Here is a 22,812-nt window from a genome sequence, read left to right as displayed (position 1 = left end):
CTCCCTTTCTACCACCCCTAGTTCGTTCCCAGAGTTAGGGGTCTCTCATGTTCTGTCTCCCTTTCTGATATTTCCCACTCATTTTTTTCTGCCCTTTTAAAGAAGCATCTCTGCTTAGAGTCAGCAGTGCCAGGCCCCCAGCAACCACCCCGATGAAGCCACCTCCTCTTTGCTTCTCAACACAGCACCTGCTTTTTGAGCAGTCACCTGAGTCGACAGGACACCACTGTGCCCTCTTCTAAAGACTCTTACCTTGTTTTTCAGGTCCCACTGTGCAGATTTTCCTCCTCCCTTGACGTGGTGGGTTACTTTTCTTCCTAACCCTTAAATGTTACTATTTCACAGGGCTCTGCCGTCAGGCCGTCTTCCACTCATTCGGACTCTATTAGGTTTTCCTTGAGAATCCCACCCGCTCCACAGCTTCCATTATCACGTGTTGGCTGTCTCTGAATCTCCATCCCCAGCCCAGATTTCCCTTGAGCTTCTCTGGAGTTTACAGAACGTGTCTGTTTAGATAACCCATAGCATCTCTAACTCAGCTACCACAAAACTCAGCCGCGTGCTTCCCCATCCGGCCTCCTTCTCCTTCCGAGTGTGCTTTCTCAGTGAATGCTGTCAACCGCTGCTCAGTTGTCAACTGGGAACCTTGGCTCCATCTTTTTCTGAATTGTCTCACCTCATCATACCTCCTCATATCCAGTCACAAAGTTTTGTTGATTTTTACCAGCCAGATATTGAAAATGTCTCTTTTCCCATTGCCACTGCCTTGTTTGAGTCAGACTGGCACCCTCTTTCTCCTAGATTCTCGCTAAAGCCTCTTAGCTGACTTCTGGGCTTCCAGTGATGAACCCCTCCAACCCACTCTCCGCACACTGCCCAGAGAGACTTCAGAATTGCACCCTCCAAAGATGTCCCTCATGTGATTGAAAGAAACCCTCCAGTCCCTGTGAATTTTCTCCCCTCATCTTGCCTCACCACCCACCTCACTACATATGTTCCAGGCTTACCAAACCTGCTGCAACCCAGACAAGCACCACCTTCGTTTGCCCTTGGGCTTCTTCACACCTGCTGCGCCCTCTGCCTAGGTCCCTCACACTCTCCCTTCCAGGTCCTTGTTGAATGATGAACTCTTACTCTTCCAGAATCTGACTCACCAAAAATTTGGCCATTTATAAATCTCTCTCCATTAGTTGTTATTTTCAGACTCTTAACATTGTCATCTTAAACTTGAGAACATCACTGAGGACTTAATTTGAATTTATTGAAAAACCAGAATAGGGGGACCTGGTGGTTCAGTGGTTGAGCATCTGCCTTTGGCTCAGGTCATGATCCTGGGGTCCTGGGATCAAGTCCTGAATGAGGCTGCCCATGGAGAGCCTGCTTCTCCCTCTGCCTATGTCTCTGCCTCTCTCTCTCTCTCTGTGTCTCATGAATTAATAAATAAAATCTTAAAAAAAAACAAACAAACAGGAATTTATGTCTAGCTGATGTCTCTTAGTTTCCTTCTTTGCCCAGACTCATTCATCGTAGTATCAAAAAACATGCAAAGAATTCCCATTAAAAAGTAGTGTGTTGTGGGGCACCTGGGTTGTAGCTCAGATGTTTGTCTGCCTTCAGATCCGGTCATGATACTGGGGTCCTGGGATCGAGCCCCATGAATTCCCATTAAAAAGTAATGTGTTGTGGGGCACCTGGGTTGTGGCTCAGGTGTTTGTCTGCCTTCAGATCCGGTCATGATACTGGGGTCCTGGGATCGAGCCCCATGAATTCCCATTAAAAAGTAATGTGTTGTGGGGCACCTGGGTTGTGGCTCAGGTGTTTGTCTGCCTTCAGATCCAGCCATGATACTGGGGTCCTGGGATCGAGCCCCATGTTGGGCTCCCTGCTCAGCGGGGAGTCTGCTTCTCCCTCTCCTCCTACTTGTGCGCGCTCGCTGTCTCACTCTCATATGTGCACATGTGTGTGGAGCGCGGTGGAGTTGGTTCTATTTATTTGGAACATGTTTAAAGGCTTTCATTTTTAAGCCTCAACTGAGTTGCCACCTCCGTGGGCCTCCCTCAGCGCGGTCCAGCTGTGGAAGTGAGTCACTCTGGGTGTCAGGGAGTAGGTGGGCTGAATTAGAGCTTGCCAAGTACTGGCGGGATTGCACGTACTGTGTAGCTCTCCTGACGTAGTCCTTTGTATTCTTTAAGATTCTTACATATTCCCCTTCCAACCTAGGAAATTCTACCAACAGCATAATTTTACTTTTGCAGATACTGGGGCCCAACTGCTGTTGTCTAGGCTTTTGCCAGACATACTGTTTGAGAAGAGGGAGTTGAGGAACAGGAAGGACCTTAACATTTTGGGAAATCATGTAGCTGGTGTTTGCAGCTCTGCTTTTTCCCTTTCCCTCCCCCAGTGTGGACCTTCCCCAGTACTTTCCTTTATTGATGAATAATCACTAAAGACTAGTGACAGCATTATTATTTTTTTGAGTTTATAAAGGGTCTATTTCTATTTAAATGAGCTGGATAATGTACTTAAATTTTTTAATGTGAATATATACATTTTCTTTATCCATTCATCTGCCAGTAAACACTTAGCTCAGAGAAAGACAAAAACCATATCATCTCATTTATATGTGGAATCTAAAAAAAAAAAAAAAATTGAGAAATGAGAACAGATCGAGGGTTGCCAGAGGTGGGAGATTGTGGGTGGATGAAATAAGTAAAAGTGGTCTAAAGGCACAAGTTTCCAGTTATAAGTTGAGTCAGGGATGTTAATGTACAACATAGTGACTGTGGTTAATTATACTGCATTGTAGGTGTATTTGAAAGTTGCTAAGAGAGTAGATCTTAAAACTTTTCATCATGAAGAAAAAAATTATAACTGAGTGAAGTGATGGGTGTTAACTTACTGTGGTGCTCATTTCATATATTTCATAATATTTATATGTTTTTATATCACATCATTATGTTGTATACCTTAAACTAATACAAAGTTTATATGTCAGCTATATCTCAATAAAATGAGGGGGGAGGAAGAAGAAAGTTAGTGGTGATCTTTTAAGAGTTACAGGTCTGCATAATTTTAAACATATTTAATTATCTACATATTTTCACTGAAATATATGTCATGTGACCAGAATCTTTGGAAAATCCCTCCCATCCAGAACCGCAGTGTTCTTACAGATCCCAGTCCTTAGAGGCACACTCTGGAGATCTGTCTTCTAGTGAATGACTTTAACTAAATATAATTAAGTAAGGGGAAGGTATCTGGGCAAACAATTAGCCTCAAAAGGATCTCTGTACGGAATGTTACTTTTCTGTTTAGTAGAATATTAGCAAGTGAAGTCTAAAAATGGAGAATATACTTTGCAGGGCCTGGGCAAAGAATATCAATATATCAACACCTAGAATGTTCCTGAATGAAAGCCTAGGATTCAGTAGTAATAAAATGTTAAAAAAAAAAATTCCAAATTAATACAGAATCATTGCCCCAGAATTATTCCCCACTAGTTGTCTTTGTGTGTGTGTAGTAAATAACACATGAATTTATACTCTACGCTTTTAAGAATACATTACAATATTGTTACCTGTGTGTCCACTGTTAGACAGCAGATCTCTGGCACTTGTTCCCCTTGCATGAGTGAGACTCTGTACCATTGAACAGGTCCCTGTTGCCCCCTCTCCCAGCACCTGGCAAACACCATTCTACTTCGCATTTCTAGGAGATCAGCCACCTTAGATACCTCATGTAATGATTATCTGTCTTTTTGTGGCTGGTTTATTTCACTGAGAAATATCCTCAAGTTTCATCCACAATATATGTATGGATTGCATTTTGTTTTAAGGCTGAATAACATTCCACTGTGTGTATATTTTCTTTATCATTCATCTATCAGATGTGTCGGTTGGTCTACATCCTGGCTATTGTGAGTAATGTTTCGATGAACATGGGTGTGCAAATACCCTTCAGTATCCTGTTTCAGTTCTTTTGACTATATACCCAGAGATGGAATAACTAGATTATATACATAGTTGTACTGTTAAATTTTATGAGGAACCTCCATACAGTTGCCAATAGCAGTGACACCATTTTACAGCCATACCAACAAGTGCACAAGGGTTCCGGTTTCTCCACATGCTCACCCATGCTTGTTATTTTCATTGTTTTCCATGGTAGCCATCCTAACAGATAGGAGGTGGCACCTCATCATGGTTTTTATTTCTTCGATGATTAGTGATGCTAGCATCTTTTCATATGCTTATTGGCTCTTGGTATATATTCTTTTGGAGAAATATCTGAGTTCTTTACCCTTTTTTTAATCAGGCAGTTTTTATTTTTACTGAGTTGTAGGATTTACTGTACATATTGTGAGTATTAATGGTTGTGAATATTTTCACATTCCATAGGGTGCCCCCATTATTGTGCCTTTTAACAAAGTAGGACTGACTCTTGTTATAACATCACTTAAATTTGACTCTGGTAATTCACATCAGTCTCTGTCTTCACCCAGATTCTTGTTCATCCCTGACTCTAGGCTTCCATTTTGACCATTCTCCCCTGCCATATTCTCTGAGCTGTCTTTATTGACTAAACCCTGACTTCTACTCCCCATGATCTCTGCTTTCTTTTTCTTTTTTTTTTTTTTTAAGATTTTATTTATTTATTCATGAGCGACAGAGAGACAGAGACATAGGCAGAGGGAGAAGGAGGCTCCCTGGGGGGAGCCCAATGCGGCACCTTATCCCAGGACCTTGGATCATGCCCTGAACCAAAGGCAGATGCTCAACCACTGAACCTCCCAGGTACCCCATCAAACTGGAAACTAACTTTAGATTGAAAACCTTATTCTTGTTGAGTGAACCAAAATTTCACATTTCCTAAAATAGAGCTAAAATAAGTGGTGGAATATTCTGATTGGCCAAACATAATGTAAAGTTTATTTCCTAGCAAATAATGAAAGATCGGTGGATGAATGTTGGTCATGAAGAGGAAGAACTAAAGCCATATGCTGAGCCTGAACCAGACTTCAATGACACGAAGAGAATAGGTAAGTATTTAAATACTGTGCGATGTGCTGTCTCTTTGCTATAAGAGACCTGTAGTCTACTAAAATAGTGTTTAGAAATATAAATAGAAACAATTCTTATTTGAAAAATACTTGCACTGTCATCTTTTCTTTCCATAAATATGCACCAAACATTACAAATTTCAAGTTTGTCCACATGTACATTATAATCTAATTCAGTTGTTGACAACAGTAATATAAAAATTAAAATAATGTAGATGAACCTTGTTCTTTTCTTTCAGCAATCCCCAACAGGAGGAATGACTGGTTTAAGTGTCAGCAGTGATCAGATTAATAAGTATCAGTAAAACATAGTGTGTATTTTAACCAAAAATGTGGAGGCACTTGAGCCAAGGGGATGAACACTTTGGCTCCCCTTCCTATTTCCCAGTGTCTTGGCAGGGTGCTTCCTCCCACACCCATCCAGCGCTCTGCTTCCAACCTGTTCTCTTCACTACCAAAGCCTCAGAAACTCACAGCTGAGTCATCTTGACTGTGCTCCTGACTCGAGAGCAGAGGGGCAAGGAAGGGTATTCGAGGGGGTTAGGAATCCGAGCAGAACAACTGTGGAATCCAGCCTTTCAAAGAAGAATCAACCTGCCTTCAGATCAGAAAGCAGAAATGTTAAAAGATGGGAGAAATGACTCCATGTGTGGCTGAGGGTGTGTTACGAGATTGACAAAAAGAGAGAAGAAGGGATTTTGTGAGTGTCACAGATAGTGTGTCTGGCTGGACAGAGGCACTCAACTCAGGAACATGTTAGGTAGTGAGAAGTGGACTAGGCGCATGAGTATGGGTCCCATGATACAGATGGTTTCTGCATGAAAAACTGAATGTATAGGATCTAAGTATGCAGTATCTGTATATTAATCCAGAACTTTTTATAGTTAACATTACACTTTAAAATTTCAGAACTTAGTTTTCAGACTTTATGTTAGCAAGCTTCCTTATATTTTTTGGTTTGTTTATAAAAATAAACCCATTTTCAGAAAATTTCTTTTTATTTCTAGACATCATGGTCACCATGGGTTTTGCACGAGATGAGATAAATGACGCCTTAATAAATCAGAAATATGATGAAGTTATGGCTACTTATATTCTTCTAGGTAGAAAACCACCTGAAGTAAGTTCTTTACCTTTTTAAAAAGGTTAATGTTAATTATTTCTGGAGACAAATGACAGCTAAGATATAATTAATGTTAGCACCTTTATTCTGTGTGGTATCAAAAATAATATAAAGACCCTAACATTTTCCTTTTAGGATTCAAACTCAAGATGCTAAGTTAGGAACTGATTTCATTTTCAAGTGCCAGGGGAGACTTTGCTCTGAAAGAGCAAACCAGGTGCCTTGCTTAGCTCTGAGAGGCACACATAGTCTAGTCTTGGAGCATGAAATCCCCCAGAGTTGTGTGTCTGAAAGCAACGGGCCTGCCAAAGGTAACATGGTCATTCTGGGTATGCAGGAAACACAGGAAGAGAAACTGAGGAAGGGACAGCATTTAAAACAAAACATATATTTGAAATGATTTGAAAGGATGGGAATAGGAAAAGGTTGTTTGGTGACACTTAACCTTGTAGAGGGAGCATCAGGTGGCTTTGATACTTGCAGTTGGGAATTCACAAGGCCAGGAGAGATCTATAGTAAGGAGATAGATTCAGGAAATAACTGTGTACAGATGGTGGTTGAAACATAAAAGCAAATGATCCTTTAGGACAACAAATACAAAGGTATAAATTGAGAGTCAAGAACAGAGCCGAGGGCATGGACAGTTTGTTAACAATTAGACATCTGTGGGAGGCATTTTATAGAATAGACTGAAATTATTTTTAATTAGATAGTAACTGTTAGTGAAAGCAGTACATTCAGCTGACATTTATTGACTCTGTTCTGTCCTGGAAACTATGCTGCGTACTGCGACCAGGAAGACGAGAAAGTCTGTGCTCTCGAGGAGCCCTTGATCTGGAGGGGAGATGTGCAGTCAGCAGGGTGATTTAGTGTGCTGCTGCTCTGATCAGGGGCAGGCATGGGTCCTCTGGGACATAGAGAAGGACAGGCACCCACAGTAGAATTAACAGGGTGTGGTAACCTGAGGATATGAGAGACCCTCAGGTTTCTAGCATAGGTGACTGGTTTTTACGATATATTTCCCAGAATATTTTTCAAGGGGAAAATGGGAAGTTCATTCTATTTGGGATGGTTGAACTTGAGATCCCTGTTGGGCAGGGCTGTTCAGGAGACATTTGGCTTCTAAAGGTCTGGCTTGGAGGGAATGACTCCAGCAGCATTAATAGATTTGGGAGCTGTTGTCAGAGGAGCACACCCATTAACATGCCAACAGCTGTTCTAAGGACTTTATTCACTCCTATTAATTCATCTCATCCTCTCTGGCTCTACTAAGTGGGTACTGTTACTCCAATGGAGGAGAGAAGTCTCAGTGGAGGCACTAATAGTTGGAGAAGTGGTACCAAGGAAACCAAATCAAGAGAATTTTAAGAAGTGGGAAATGGGGGCGCCTGGGTGGCCCAGTCAGTTAAGCAACTGCCTTCAGCTCAGATCATGATCCCAGAGTCTTGGGATAGAGTCCTGCATTGGACTCCCTGCTCTGGGGAGCCTCCTTCTCCCTCTCCGGCTCTCCCTGCTTATACTCTCTCTGTGTCAAATAAATAAAATATTTTTAAAAGTTGGGAAATAGTATAATTGGTTATGTCTAAAGTCTTTGACTTTCTACTTAGGTTTTAGATTGCACTCCTGGTAGCTTTAATTTTCCTATTAATTGAAATATAAAGGAAGCACTAGCATTACAAGTATACAACCCAGCCCATGCGTGAATTAAAACGAAGTTTGAATTGTATTGAGTATAAACTAAATGAGGCTACTAGAAGTAGTAAGAGCCTGAAGTTTGGAGCCAGTTCACTGGGTTTGAATCCCCACCCCTCCTCCATCCCAGCACAGCCACTGACTAACTGTGCAGCTTGGATGCTGTCCTTAATTTCTCTGTGCTTCAGATCCCCAGTCCATGAAATGAAAATAATAGTACTTACCTCTGTGGGTCATTGAGAGGGTTAAATGAATTTATATTTCCACAGTTCTTAGAACAGTTCCTGGCACATTACAGTGTGCTGTGTTGTCTGTTACCAATTTCGTCAATATTACTTTGCTATTTGCCATTACTATCTTTACATATGAATTTAGATTTTCCATTGGGATGCCAGTGATTCAGTGAGAAGTTTGCCAGCAACAAAACATCTTTTGTGTTACAAAGAGAGGGATAGTGTATCAATCTCTGATTTACCATGCTTATCTAAATAGATACACTTCTTAATCAGAACCAATAAATCCAATTTTGCTCCATAAATGTGGGAAAAAAATGCATGTGAAGTTAAAATTTTAGACTTTATCCTAAGTTTGAATCCCAAAGATGTCCCTTGATTCTCTTCACCGCAGGCTTTCATCTATAAAGTTGAGGTTAATAAACAATCGCATTGTTGTAATGACTAAACAAAGCAACATATGGAAAGCTACCGTAGCTACCTTAGCCTACCATATAATTACCACCCAATAATTGGTAGCTATGTTCGATGTTTTGACTAAACTAAAGATCCAAAGCCATTTGTACAAAACCACAGAAGAGCACGTGTACTCATGGGAGCACATGCTGGCCAGTTCCCTGCCTTCCTGGTTGCCAACTTGCAGTTCTGTATCAAAACTTTTTTTCTTGGGCAGCCCTGGTGGCGCAGCGGTTTAGCGCCGCCTGCAGCCCGGGGTGTGATCCTGGAGACCCGGGATCGAATCCCGCGTCAGGCTCCTTGCATGGAGCCTGCTTCTCCCTCTGCCTGTGTCTCTGCGCCTCTCTCTGTGTGTGTGTGTCTCTCATGAATAAATAGATAAAATCTTTAAAAAAAAAACAACTTATTTTCTTTTCAATGCTGATTTCTCTTTGTATGGCTTGGAATAGGTTAGAACATCAATCAAGAGTATATATTGTTTGCATAAACACTTTAACATCTTTGTGCTCTTTTTTCTTATAGTTTGAAGGTGGTGAATCGTTGTCCAGCGGAAGCTTGTGTCAGAGGTCACGGCCTAGCAGTGACCTGAACAACAGCAGCCTCCAGTCCCCTGCTCACCTGAAGGTCCAGCGGAGCATCTCCGCAAACCAGAAGCAGCGGCGTTTCAGTGATCATGGTGGGGGGAAAAGTCAAATAAGTGAAAAGACAGATCAATACTACCCAAACTTATATTCACTGAGCATTGTACACTCACGTCTTTATGTGCTTGTGTCATCCGTTATCACGGATTTATATTAGTGCATGATTAATGTAACCCCCTTTTTAGGGACTGACCTAATTTTTGTAATCAAACAGTTTAATGTGAGTTCTGGGTATAAAATATGCAAATAAAGATATTTTTAATTTAGAGTTTTTGTTCGTGAGGCAAAACTGTGTCAGTTGATTTTCAGCTCATTATACTCTTTAATTTTGTTATAGCTGGTCCATCCATTCCCCCTGCTGTATCATATACCAAAAGGCCTCAGGCTAATAGCGTGGAAAGTGAACAGAAAGAGGAGTGGGACAAAGACCTAGCTCGTAAACTTGGCAGCACAACAGTTGGTTCAAAAAGTGAGATGACTGCAAGCCCTCTTGTGGGGCCAGAGAGGAAGAAATCTTCAACTATTCCAAGTGTGAGTAAATACTCCAGAATATTGCAATTTGTTGTGGTTGTTGTCAGATATTTTTGGTACAATCTTTGAAAAACTTTATCCTTTTCTAAAAACATGTTTCAAAATTTTAAAGTGAGTCATACATTTAAATAACATGCAAAGGAGGCCAAGCTTCTCATGATTGCATTTTAAGAACAAAAAAAAAAAAAACCAAAAAACAACAAAAAAAACCCCCATGAATTCTTAAAATAACACTTTACCTCAAAATAAGACTTAAAAACCTCACCATAAAGTGGTACATTAAACTTTCCTGCCTCATTTTTCCTGTTTGTGATAATTACTAAAAACTGTATTGGTACACTTAATTTTATATTTCAAGTGAGTGGTTCAATGAAGGAAGACTTCATTTATAAAGTTAGCTCACATTATTCAATTAAAGTAGCAAATTTGTAGGGGCCACCTGGGTGGTTCAATTGGTTGAACATCCGAGTCTTGATTTTGCTTCAGGTCATGAACTAATGATCGGGCTCCCACACAGTGTGGAGTCTGCTTGAGAATTCTCTCTCTCTCTCAAATAATCTTAAAACAACAACAACAAAAAAAAAACCTCAGCAAATTTTAGAAATTTTAATGGGAGCTAGAAGATAGATTGAGGCCTTCTCTTGTAAGACTATTCTTTATAGGAATAAAGAGAAAATATAAAAAAGAAAGATATATGAAGGATAGAAGTAGAATTGGAAACATCTAGATAATACAGATTTAGAAAGGACAGGGCACACAATGAAGAGGTAGAAATATTTGAAGAAATAACAACAAAGAAAGATGAAAAAACTTCATATTAAAAAGATTCAGGGGCACCTGGGTGGCTCACTTGGTTAAGTGTCTGTCTTGAGCTCAGATCACAATCCTGGGGTCTTGGGATCAAGCTCCGAGTCAGGCTCCCTGCTCAGTGGGGAATCTGCTTCTTCCTTTGCCCGTCCCCTGCTCATGCTCTATCGCTTACTTTCTTCCTCAGATAAATAAATAAAATCTTTGAATGAATGAATGAATGAATAAATGAGGTAGAGGGGCCCACTGGATGGCTCAGTCGGTTAAGCATCTGACTCTTGATTTCAGCTCCGGTCATGGTCTCAGAGTCAGTCATGATCTCAGGGTCGTGAGATCAAGCCCTGCCTCAGACTCTGCACTCAGCAGGGCATCTGCTTCAGATTCTCTCTCTTTCTCTCCCTCTGCCCCCACCCATCCTGTTCACTAGCTTGCTTGCTCTCTCAAGTGAATGAATGCATGCATACCAAAAGATTCTGGTAGAAAAATTTTGTTCTGAGCCACTTAGTACTAAATTTATCTTAATTTACTATATTAATTTTGGCAGTATGAGAAGCCAAAATAATATAGCTTGTTTAATTTTAGCAGTTCAGAAGTATCTCAAGTAAAATTAATAGTTTACCTTTTCTAATCTCTTACCTTCTATATCCAGCTTCCAGTATAACTAGTGTTATCATTTGGGATGAATTCCTTTATAGATTTTGCTTTTTAAAGAAAACAAAAATGAATATATACATACATACAAGATTTATTTTTGTAAAAATGAGATCATACTATATCTATGACATTTTAATTTTTCTTAAAATGTTATCGAGTCCTTTTACAGCAGAACGCCTAGGTCTCCTACAGTCTTAAAACTTGCACATTATTTCATCTATATTAATAATAAACCTGTGTATCATAATTTCTTCAATTATTTGTGGAGTGTTCAGAATTTCGTTTTTCAGAGTATTCATTCTTGTACACTTAGGCTATTATTTCTGTTAAATACATGCTATTATTATTATTTCTGTTAAATACATGCTCAGAAGCTTGGTTTCTGGGTGACATGTTTCACCTCAGGTGGCTCATCCGACTCCTCAGTTTGTGTGGCACATGGTCCCCTTGAGTGTGCAGCCTCCATCTTTACTCCCTTCCCCCCCATCCAGAGCCCGGGTGCTAATGTGTGCTAATGTATGCTCCTGGCTAAGTGTGTATCCTTGGAATATGCACATTTAAATTTTTTTTTTTTGATGCACATTTAAATTTTTAATAAATACTGCCAGGGTGATTTTAATGGCTGGAATAATTAGAGAGTAATTATATCTCCACAAGCTCATCAACAACTGGATATTATCGATCTTTAAAATCTTTGCCTGAGGGGCAAAAAAACAAAAAAAAAATATCCTTTTTGTTTTTAATTTGCATTTCCCAGACTGTGGGTGACATTGATGGCGTGGCCCACAGAGCGTAAAATGTTTGTCATTGATTCCTCACAGAAAGTTTGCTGACCCCAGAGTGCAAAAGCCAAATACGTAGCTTTAATCCTTTTTCTTTGAGGCGATGTCCAGGATGAAGGACCTTGAGCATTTATAATCTAGGCTCTGTCATGTTATAAAATATTGATTGAAAAAATTAACATTTTTACCAGTGAGTATTACTTGTCTATAAATGAGATCTAATAGAAATATGTAATCTACTTGAATAGCATGGCATGGCTTTTCACATTTCAAGTTTTTATTTAAATCCCAGTTAGCTAACATACAGTGTAGTATTAGTTTCAGGTGTACCATAGGGTGATTCAGCACTTCCACACAACAACTGGTGCTCCTCAAAAGTGCCCTCCCTCATCCTCATCACCTGTTTCACCCATCCCCCACCCACCTCTCCTCTGATGGCTTTTTACTTTCTGATGGAAAAATAAATAATACCCTTAAGATGCATAGATAATTTAGTAGGTGATATAGTTTAACAGTGTTTTTAATGTGTATAAAACCAGGAGGCTTTTTAAACCAACAGTAAAAGCTCTTATTTGTAAGCTTGATTCTATTGACAGTATTACCTAACATTAGTCTACCGCATGACTTAAGGGTGATATTGGCAGTGGAATGAGTTCTGAGATAAGTCGTTAAATGGATGTAATGGTTGGTGAAATTTGTTGGTGATCAAAATCACCTCTTTTATTGTTCATCTCCCACATTAGAGAGTCTAAATGATGGGAGTGTTTCTATTTGTGAGAGATCTTAGGACTCTTTCTGCAGTAATACGCAGGAAGAACAAACTTAATATTTTTCCCTTCAAGAAATTCCCATCCAGGGATGCCTGAGTGGCCCCAGTGGTTGAGCATCTGCCTTCAGCTCAGGGCATGGTCCGGCGTGGTCCCAGAGTCCTGGGATTGAGTCCCGCATCAGGTTCCCCTGCAAAGAGCCTGCTTCTCCCTCTGCCTGTGTCTCTGACTCTTTCTGTGTGTCTTTCCTGAATAAATAAATTAAATCTTTAAAAAAAAAGAAATTCCCATCCAAAAATTTTGCATGTAGGAATTGATGGTAATAAGCTCTTGTCTAGCCTAGAAACTTGGAAGCCAAATGTTGAGTTTTGAAGATGCAAATATATTACACTATTCTTTCATCAAAAAGACAATAAAACTTGTAAATGTGATTTTCAGTATTATCTATTGTATGTAAATAATACAAAATATAAAATTTTGTATCCTGTAAAAAATACTGTCAATCACCTTTTTTAAAAAAAGATCATCTTTAAAAAAAAAAAAAAAGGAAAGAGCTACTGCTACTTTCAGGGAAACTCAGAAAGGCTGAAAATGCTATAATGATTATAGTATAAAACATTTTATATAAAAATTATAGTGTAATTATATAAAATGCAATCACTTTAGTATAAAATTAGCCCAGAGAAATTGCCTACACAGGGCTGGTTTCTTGGGAAATGCAGGAAAATGTGTATATCCACTTTAGGGAAGTTGCCAAACTGAAAATTCAGAGGTCTGCAAGGGTAGTTTTATATCTAGTCCCCAAATCCTAAACAGACAGAACCTTACTGAAGATCAATTCTAAAGGTTATTTTTGTAGCTGACCCTCTGTCACATGGGATCAGTGAGCCTGTGTTTCTGTAACTGTTGCATGATCGCATCCTAAGTGTGCCTGGGAGGCTACTGCACCTGGTATCACTGCCATCTGAGGGGCAAGGATAGGGAGGTGGTGCATGAGGGTGGTGAGCCCAGAAGGCACGGTCTTGAAGGAGAAACCGGTCACCTGTCACTCTGAGAAGCAAAGTAGTGCTACTGAAAATGGCCAGAAACAATCAACCAGGAATCTGTTCACATTTAAGTTACTTACTTGACAATTTAGCCAAAATGATGAAATTATTGAAAGTAAAGGTTCTTTAAGAACTGTTACACAAGCTAGTTTCATAATGGATCTCCATCACAAAACCTGCTTCTTTGCCTTCACTTAACATGGACAGTGTCTTACCTAAAAAATATCCTTAATAATATTCCTCTGTTTGGCTATACTTTTACAGTTTTTGTGTTTTTTATGTAGATGGTGACAAAATTCCTTCCACCCAGGAAACTGCACTGTTGAAAAGTTTGAATCTTCACTTAAACAGTTTTGTTTAATGAAGGCTTTTAAATAAGGCTTTTTTTTTTGTTCCTCCAAATTTAGTCGAGGCATATATCTACTAACCCTCTAACTCTCATGATTAAGCAAATTTTAAGTTAGTTATGTATTCCAGAGAACAGTGAAAGCTAGATTAGCCAGAAATAGGGAATTGTTTTTCTCTTGGAGTGAGGATTAAACAGAGGAGGATGTGTCCCTTTTAGAACTCATTCCTAGGGCAGCCCCGATGGCAGCAGTTTGGTGCCACCTTCAGCCTGAGGTATGATCCTGGAGACCCGGGATCCAGTCCCACGTCGGGCTCCCTGCATGGAGCCTGCTTCTCCCTCTGCCTGTGTCTCTGCCTCTCTGTATGTGTGTGTCTGTCATGAATAAATAAATAAAATCTTAAAAAAAAAAAAAAAAGAAATAATTCCTATATAGTTTAGTACTAGTAACTAGTCAAGATTTCAGCAGGCACAGCAACAGGGGTTACAGATCACTGTTGCGTGCATGATAAGGAGATCCTGTCCCTTTTGCTTATTCTCTTACTCCAGAGCTTGCTTCTCAGACTTGGCTTGCCCTCTGGCTAAGACCTGCAATGAGAGAATATCCTGAGGCACCACACACCCCTGTTGGTGGCCGCAGGAGGGCATGCCTCTGACCCCGGGAACTTAGCCTCCTTAACATTACCATTGACTGGGGGATTCCCTGAGCAGGTGAATGGCAGCCTGCAGGCTTCCAGGAGCCACCACTGTCACTACCACAGGTTTCCAGTGTGTTCCAATATTTCTTGGGGAGTTGTCTCTTGTTCCTGGTCCCATAGAGCTGCCTGTACCATTCCCTTGCCCTTCTCCCTGCCACCAGCTCATAGGGGAGAGAATAAAAGCCCAGCTTTCTTGCTGCTTCCAAACAACTGCACCTCACTGCACCTGCAGGACAACAAGCTAAAACCTTAATGAGCTTGTCATGCTTTGCCAGTCACTTCTGCCATCTAACAGAGGGAGGGAGGGACGTGTGAGATTGAGCTTGTTAACATAAGGTTCTGATAAAACTCTATCATGGATTTTTTTTTTCAATGTCCTTTGCAACTTAAATTCATTTATTTGACCTTCCACAACTACAGTTAGAATTTTAAGATGGATTTTTTTTTCTTTTTAAAGAGCAATGTATATCCTGGAGGTAGCATGGCAAGAAGGAACACATATGTCTGTGAAAGGACCACAGATCGATATGTGGCGTTGCAGAATGGAAAAGACAGCAGGTAAATGTCACAGTGCCACGTGGTACTAACTTGGTTGTCATCGTGCATTACTGCTTGTGCTAAAACACCTGTAAACAGCTGAATGGGTCAAGAGGAAAGGGAACTCGAGAGTACAGTGGCAACTGACCATTCTTACTAGGGCATCTCCCTTCTATACCGGAATGGAAGAGTGGGAACATATTTGGGAAAACAGGATCTCTTAACCCAAGAATTGCTGAATAAAATCTGATAGTAAATGTTTCCCTGTAACAAAGCAGATCATACCTTCCAAATCTGATCTTCTTAATTTGAATCTTATTATATACCTACTGCTTCCTTTGTATCCTCTTTTTTCAGCCTTCTCTTCTTACCCTTCCCCCTCCCATCAAGCTATTATTGTATCGAAACCATGAAGGTTCTGTTTTCCTTCCTCTAAAGAAAGCTGTCTTGGTTGATCATTGGGAACCATGGAATTCTCAACATGTTTTAAATTACAACAAATCATATTCTATTTTAAAAATGTAGCTTCTTTTCATTTTGAGTTGTAAAGGGCTCTTCATCGATATAGTACAAAACAGCTGGGAGCCTGTTCTCATAAAATTCTGTTCTTAGCTCCATCCCTTGTCATCTCAATGGACTGGGCAGACCATGCTTAACATTTGTTTCCTTCCAATTAATAGACACATGAAGTAAGTGTTACTATAAGGCACACGAAGGTAAACATATATCTTCCTTGGACATAAGATCCTTGAGGCTAGAAAAGGAGCTGAAGATTGATTTCTGACTTTATTACTTTTCCTATACCAAGTCCTAATCTACGACATTTAACCTATTGATTAATAATACGAGCTGAAAGTGTCTTGATGATGTTCCCAGAGACAGTATTTTTGCTACAATTATGAATTCTTTATTATATAAGGGAAAATAAACCACAGCAACACATTACACCAAACTGCGACTTTTGGAAAGTGGAAAAGGTCTCCTCCGATCATTAATTTCATACTTCTCAGATTCACATTTATAGAGCAAGGGCGTATGCGATCTTTTCCGTGGAAGGTGGTGATAAATTCACTCTACGTTTTTTGGCAAGGATATTGGTTTGTTAGTCACTAAGAATGCCACTAGTGTTAATTTCTTTTAAGTGTCTCAATCATGAAAGGTGTAGTCAATTTAGTTTTTAAAAATCTATTTCTTAAATGTTAGTAAACTGTGATTTCTCTTCTCTTTTACATTTCTATGGTCTTCTCAACTGTTTTCTGTCGAAAGCCTTACGGAGATGTCCGCAAGTAGCATATCTTCTGCAGGCTCTGCTGTGGCTTCTGCTGTCCCCTCAGCACGACCCCGCCACCAGAAGTCCATGTCCACTTCTGGCCATCCTATTAAAGTTACACTGCCAACCATTAAAGACGGCTCTGAAGCTTACCGGCCCGGGTAACGTGCTGGGTGCATTTCATTTAAAAACATAGCACTGTGTAAAAACACATGCTAGGCACCATCACATCGAGAGCTTTCTGAGAAGATTCGGTGTTTGTAGTAGAGGGAAAGGTGGAATTGTAACCTGAACACACCACACTCGACCTGTTTTCAAAAATGTTGTATATGATTTAAATAATTTTCTAGAGGAATTTTCTTTAAAGATTTTGTTTTAAATCCATCCATAAAGTATTGCTGCCCATTTGTCATTCAGGTAAATTGAATTTGTTTATGGTTAAAAAAATATATATAGGAGACTGGGAATGGAGACCTCTGGGTAATTCTAGCTACTGCCAGTTACTTTTTTTTCTTTTTTTTTAAATCAGCCTTTTTATCAGGGAAAGAGATGATCTCAAAGAACCCTTTTAGGTATATGAAATTATACGCCTGTTTTTCCAGGATTGGTCTGCATTAGGATTCCTCAAATTCAGGAGCACCTTTAGTTAGGTTTGTTACTGACGTCCGTAGTGTTGCACGTAGCATTGTGCCATCCATGAGGCCTGCGTGTAAATACAAAATGGTTCATTCAGAGGCTTTTTGAGGAGTGACAACATTCATGTTACACAGTGCTGAATGGTTTAGTTTTTGCAGCATCCCCGGTTTGGCATTCCTGATACTGAAGAGTGTTTGTATCCTGGTGTCAATAACTTCATCTTAATAACTGTATATTTATAAAAGGCATTTAGTTGCAAACTGAAATGTTATCCCCCTCCATACAGCAGTACCCTAAATACAGTTACCCCCCGTGCCTCTCTAATGGAAACAGGTGAAATAGAGCCTCGGAAAGGTAGCCCTGGCAAGTTTTTGATAGTTTTTATTTACTTTTTAAACTTATTTTTGTTTTGTTTTTGTTGTGGTAGTTTTTAGAATGAGTGCAAGTTTTCTCTGTCGTTCTTCTGAGTAAGATCTCTTAATTCGTCCCAACAGTGCAACCCAGAGAGTGCCTGCTGCTTCCCCATCTGCTCACAGTATCAGTGCCACCACTCCAGACCGAACCCGCTTCCCCCGGGGGAGCTCAAGCCGAAGCACTTTTCATGGTGAGCAGCTCCGGGAGCGTCGCAGCGCTGCTTACAACGGGCCACCCGCGTCACCTTCCCACGAAACGGGCGCGTTTGCACATGCCAGGAGGGGCACGTCAACTGGTATAATAAGCAAAATAACATCCAAATTCGTTCGCAGGTCAGTACCAATGTACTGTGGTGTTTTGTTTCCTCTAGGAATTACAAAGGAGACTTCATGATTTTCTTTCACCTTTGTGATAATTTTCCAAAATGGTTTCATGGCATTTCACTAGAGCTCCTCTTTTACAGAAGTTTGAAGAAGAAAATCGAGGACATAGAGTATTCTTCCCTCAAAAAAAAAAAAAAAAAAGAGCAAGATAAGAATTTTTTTAGTTCTGTAGAATAGAGAAAGAGTAAAACTTGATATTAAAAAAAAGTGTGTTTTAATAAACAGATTATCCCCTTCTCAAAAGCCTTGATTTTCAAAAAAGGAAATAATGGGTTTCCATTTGTCCTTCAGAATAAGAACCATTTGTCCTTCCTTCCTTTTTAGAAATACTTTTATTTTTATTTTTATTTTTTTAGGAATACTTTAAAAAAAAAGGAATACTTTTAAATCGCTCACTAGTAGTATATAGTTTACCCTTTTTTTCTTCCTTGTGAAAAGCCTTTGTACTGGAGTCACATAGATTACACATATAATTTAACATCGTAAAAGCTTCACATCAAAACACAGCAAACACAAAATGAATACGAGCTACGAGCTAGTAAACTTCTAATCAAAGAGCATAATTGTGCTCTTTTCTCCAAAGTGAGCTTAAGCACACAGCACACATTGATTATAGGAACTGCTGAACACAGTGCAGGTGGATGTCCATTTGATCTATTATCAAGTCCTCCTAAAAGCCTGCAAAAATCCTATATGTACAAAGCCCTGTGCTAGGTGCCCAGCAGGATACAGAGATGAATAAGACAGCATCTGTGTGCTCCAGACTCATGCAGTCCCGAAAGGGGCAGACCTGTAAGCAGCCAGCTGTGATAGAAAGCAGAATGCGTGCTGCAGAGGCAGCTCAGACAGCATGTCGGGGGAGGCCAGAGGAAGGCACGGCTGTCTGTATTGGGGGGAAAGCTAAAGCTCCATACCATAGAGTTGTTTGAGCAGGTAAGAAATTACGGGGTGGGCATTATTATACATGCTCTGAAGAAATATTTATTAAATACTTAATTGTCCAGGTTATTAATGTTCCTAGGATTTCAAAAAATGGATGCAGAAAAGAGAAGAAACAGCTTTAGTCTCTTGCCTTTTCTTGGAGCTATTCATGGACCAGCTTGCCCAGGATCACACGGCTGAATTCAAAACTTTAAATAGTCAAATGCACCATCAGTTTCTAACCTTGTCAGCAGTGATGTTGTACCGTCTGGGCAGTGACCATGCAGCATGACACCTTGAGAGAGAAAGCCCCAAAAGCTCACCCCAGAGTCAGCAGGACGCTTGGTGCTGCCTGGCCATCCGCAGAGTCCTGGTTAGATTTCTGCTAAAAATTGGGTGGAATTCGGCTAACTTTTCAAAGCCCTTTTGAAAAGCTGGTACTTTCTCTTGGTTAAGCCAGGGTTAGTTTTGAGGTGAAGGAACATAGTTCTGAGTTTAAAAGCCTGATTACTAATTGTACATTAAGCAGTATATAACAAAATATTTGTGTTTACTTTGCAACGAAGTGTGGATTCTAGAGGGAACATAGGGAAGAGCCCTGGACGAGAGGTCAGGACAGAATGCCAGAGCAGGAAAGTGGTGTGGAGACGGTCTGTTGGGATTCTGGGAGGGAGGGTTGCCCGAGAGCCATTTAACAAATACGTGAGGAGGGGCACGTGGGTGGCTCAGGGGTTGAGCACCTGCCTTCCGCCCAGGCCGTGATCCCAGGGTCCCAGGATCGAGTCCCGCATCGGGCTCCTGCATGAGGCCTGCTTCTTCCTCTGCCTGTGTCTCTGCCTCTCTTTCTGTGTCTCTCATGGATAAATAAATAAAATCTTTAAAAAAGAAATACGTGAGGACCTGCTGCTTGCAGGGTACCCTGCTGGCACAGTTGATCCAGCCCAGAGTGAGACTGACGCGGTGACGGGGCCCCTCCGGGGCACACGTTCTGGGCCGCACTGCACACCGTTGAAACATTCTGCTCGCTTGTGGCTTTTGCTTTTCCTCCTGCCCCTCCTGCCCCTCCTCCCTCCTGCGGCTGTTCCTTCTCAGGCCGTTTTGCTGGTTCTCTTCAGGTTCCCTTGCGTTCGGGCCCCTGGCCTCTCAGTATCAGACCACCCCAGGGCTGCGGCTCTGGCCTTCTCTCTCCTCTCTGGGAGACCTCATTCAGGCCGATGGCCTCACATTCCATCTTACGTTAACAACTCCCGAACGTAGGTCGTTAGCCCAGATCTCACCTCTGCCCTGTAGCCGCACATGGCCAGTTATCCATGCAGATGTGTGACAGGCTCCCACACAGCCCACCCTCTTCCCCAGACCATCCTCCCTCATGCTTCAGCACATTAGGTAAAGGCGACACCTGCCTTCTGGTTCTCAAATCCTCGAGTTATTTCTCAGAGCACACACCTGCTGGGCCATGACATGGCTCTGCCTTCCCAGCATCTCCCGGACGGAGCTGCTTCTGTCACCGCCACCACAGCCTTGTCACCGAACCTGCTGCTCGTCTTCCACCTGCTAACAGGGCTCCTCACTTAGGCCCTGTCCTCTCCTGTGTTCCGTGATGTTGGGCTGCACGTGAAAGCCCTCGGCTTGCTTTCATCCCGCTCAGAATACAATTCGAAGCCCGCACGGTGGTCGGAGGCCCTACATGGTGTGGCCTCACCTTCTCCCCACCTCCCCTTGCTGGCTGCACGCCGGCCACATGTGGCACCTGAGGGTCCTCAAGCACACCAGGTCCGCCCCTGCAGGGTTTCACATTTGCTATTCCTTCAGCCTGGAAGCCTCTTCCCCCCACTCCCGCACGGCTGGCCGCTTCTGCACCTTGGAGTGGCATGTCCCTTCCTCGTCCCCCTCTTAAAAATCAGAGCCTCTTCCAGCACGCCCTCTCCCTGCTTTGTCTTTCTCCAGAGCACCTGACGCTGCCTGATGGAATCCGCACTTTATCTGCTTGTTCCCTGCTAGGTCTTCTGCTGCAAATCGAGTGCCTCCAGTGACACAGAATATGACATTCAGTAAACATTTGTGGAATGAATGGTTGAGTAGTGTGGGAGACAAATTTCAAAAGTAAACGAATAAATAAGGTTATAATGAATCCTAGTACGTGCTGTGAAGGAAGCAGGGCCTGAACAGAGAATATGCCAGGGTTAAGGGTATTCTGAGTTTGGCCTCTGAGGGGAGCCAACAGGAACATTTTTAAAGCTCTTCGATGCTTTTATCAACTTCTGAACAATGTCTTGTAATAGAGGGTTTGAGGGGGCAGCTGGGGAGAAGAGGCCAGGGAGGAGGTTCTTTGCTATCCTTTGTCAGCAGTGGATTTTTCAGTGTCTTTTGATTTTTAACATATTTTAATTAATTCTGGGTTTGGTTAGAGAAGAGAAGACATTCTCAGTTCTCCTCTGAGGTCACTTGTCACCACGTGAACAGCTTTGGCTCTACAAATATGTTTGTGTTCACCGCCGTGCACACAGTATTCCCTTCTGCAGCATTTTGTAACCTAAGAGGGGGCTGTGGAGTATCCCACAAACGACTTCATGCAGGAAGACAAGCAGAGCGTTGGCTTCCATACCAGGAATGAACCTGCTGAGTTCTTTAGCAGCTGACAGACTGGAAGTGCAGTGGATCTTTCTGCATGTTCAGCATCTTGAGCTTTTGGGAGGGTTGGAGGCTTGGAGACAAACTGGGAGAATTTCTTGATGTTCAGGAGCAATTCCAGCCTTCTTATTCTCAACTGAGTTCCCAGACGGTCAGTCTTTCCCACCTGGCTCTTCTTAAAGCCACCCTGGGTTCAAGCCCTGCCTCTCTCTCTCTATCTCTCTCCCCCCCATCCCTCTCCTTCTCCCCTTTGCCTCCCTCCCTTCCCCATGCCTAATGCCTGAAAAGATGGAACCCATATGCTGGCAGTCCGAGTGGCCAGCACCCCATTGGGAGTGCTCCAGGGCAGGAGCCACAACACCTCATGAACTCCAGAACCAACTAAGTTGATGTGCCAGTAAATGCTTTTAAAAATGGGGGGGAAAAAAAGGATTTTATAGGGAAAAGAGTAAAGGAATTTGGGTCGTTAAGCTTTAAGAAGGGAAGGATAGGGAACAATTCGGAGTTAATCATTCACGTCCTCGAAAACCATTATTACAAAGAGGAAGCCAGTTCATAAGTTTTCCTGGGCCAGTAAAAAGGCTGTATGCCGAAATGACCACATGAGAGAGTCGTCTTCTGGTCTTAGGAAAGAACTTTCCAATTAGGAAAGTGATTTACACTAGAGTTCTCTATCAAGGGAGGATATGGATGTACTATTTGAAAAGCCTTAAAAAAAAAAAAAAAAGCCTTTCAAGTAGCATTGAGAACCATTTGCTTTGTATAGTCCATAGAACTACTGTCTAAACTGGAGATGGCATCACAATTTATGATTTTTTTTTAGCCACAGCTCTCTTATTAGGGAATAACCAAATCAGTTCAATTGAGTATATATTGCTATGTATATTTGGCCGAGGTTTTTTTTGGTTTTGTTTTGATTTGTTTTGAAGTGTTCAGGGTTGGAGAGCCCTGCTACACTGCATGTGCTGTTACAGCCAGCTGGCTGGCCATCCCCCCGGCTGCCCCTCTCCGTGGCCGCTGGACCGTTTGAATCCATTACCAGGTAGCAGATGTTCCTTGAGTCTGCATCCAGGAAGGCAGGAACAGGGTGGGAACGACGTGATGAGTCACTGGCTGTTTCAACAATGATAGCAGGAGAGGTGGACCCTAAGAAGTGTTTCATTCCTAATGTTTAAAGTTCAGCAG

General features: G+C 41.5%; 1 protein-coding gene across 2 annotated transcripts in view; it reads left to right on the top strand.

Annotated features, from left to right (window-relative positions):
• MARK1 (microtubule affinity regulating kinase 1) overlaps positions 1-22,812 on the top strand; it is a 115,824-nt gene that overhangs the window by 85,796 nt on the left and 7,216 nt on the right. For both annotated transcript variants that reach the window (XM_041721934.1, XM_041721932.1), the window contains exons 10-16: positions 4,939-5,038; positions 6,067-6,179; positions 9,086-9,239; positions 9,542-9,735; positions 15,293-15,393; positions 16,639-16,803; positions 17,773-18,024. In XM_041721934.1, coding sequence (XP_041577868.1) covers positions 4,939-5,038; positions 6,067-6,179; positions 9,086-9,239; positions 9,542-9,735; positions 15,293-15,393; positions 16,639-16,803; positions 17,773-18,024 — 1,079 coding nt within the window. The remainder of the gene's footprint in view (positions 1-4,938; positions 5,039-6,066; positions 6,180-9,085; positions 9,240-9,541; positions 9,736-15,292; positions 15,394-16,638; positions 16,804-17,772; positions 18,025-22,812) is intronic.

The sequence above is a fragment of the Vulpes lagopus genome, chromosome 11 (genome assembly GCF_018345385.1).
Source record: "Vulpes lagopus strain Blue_001 chromosome 11, ASM1834538v1, whole genome shotgun sequence".
Taxonomy (NCBI): domain Eukaryota; kingdom Metazoa; phylum Chordata; class Mammalia; order Carnivora; family Canidae; genus Vulpes; species Vulpes lagopus.
Note: the sequence above shows the minus strand (reverse complement) of the source record. Positions and strands in the feature narration are given on the sequence as shown.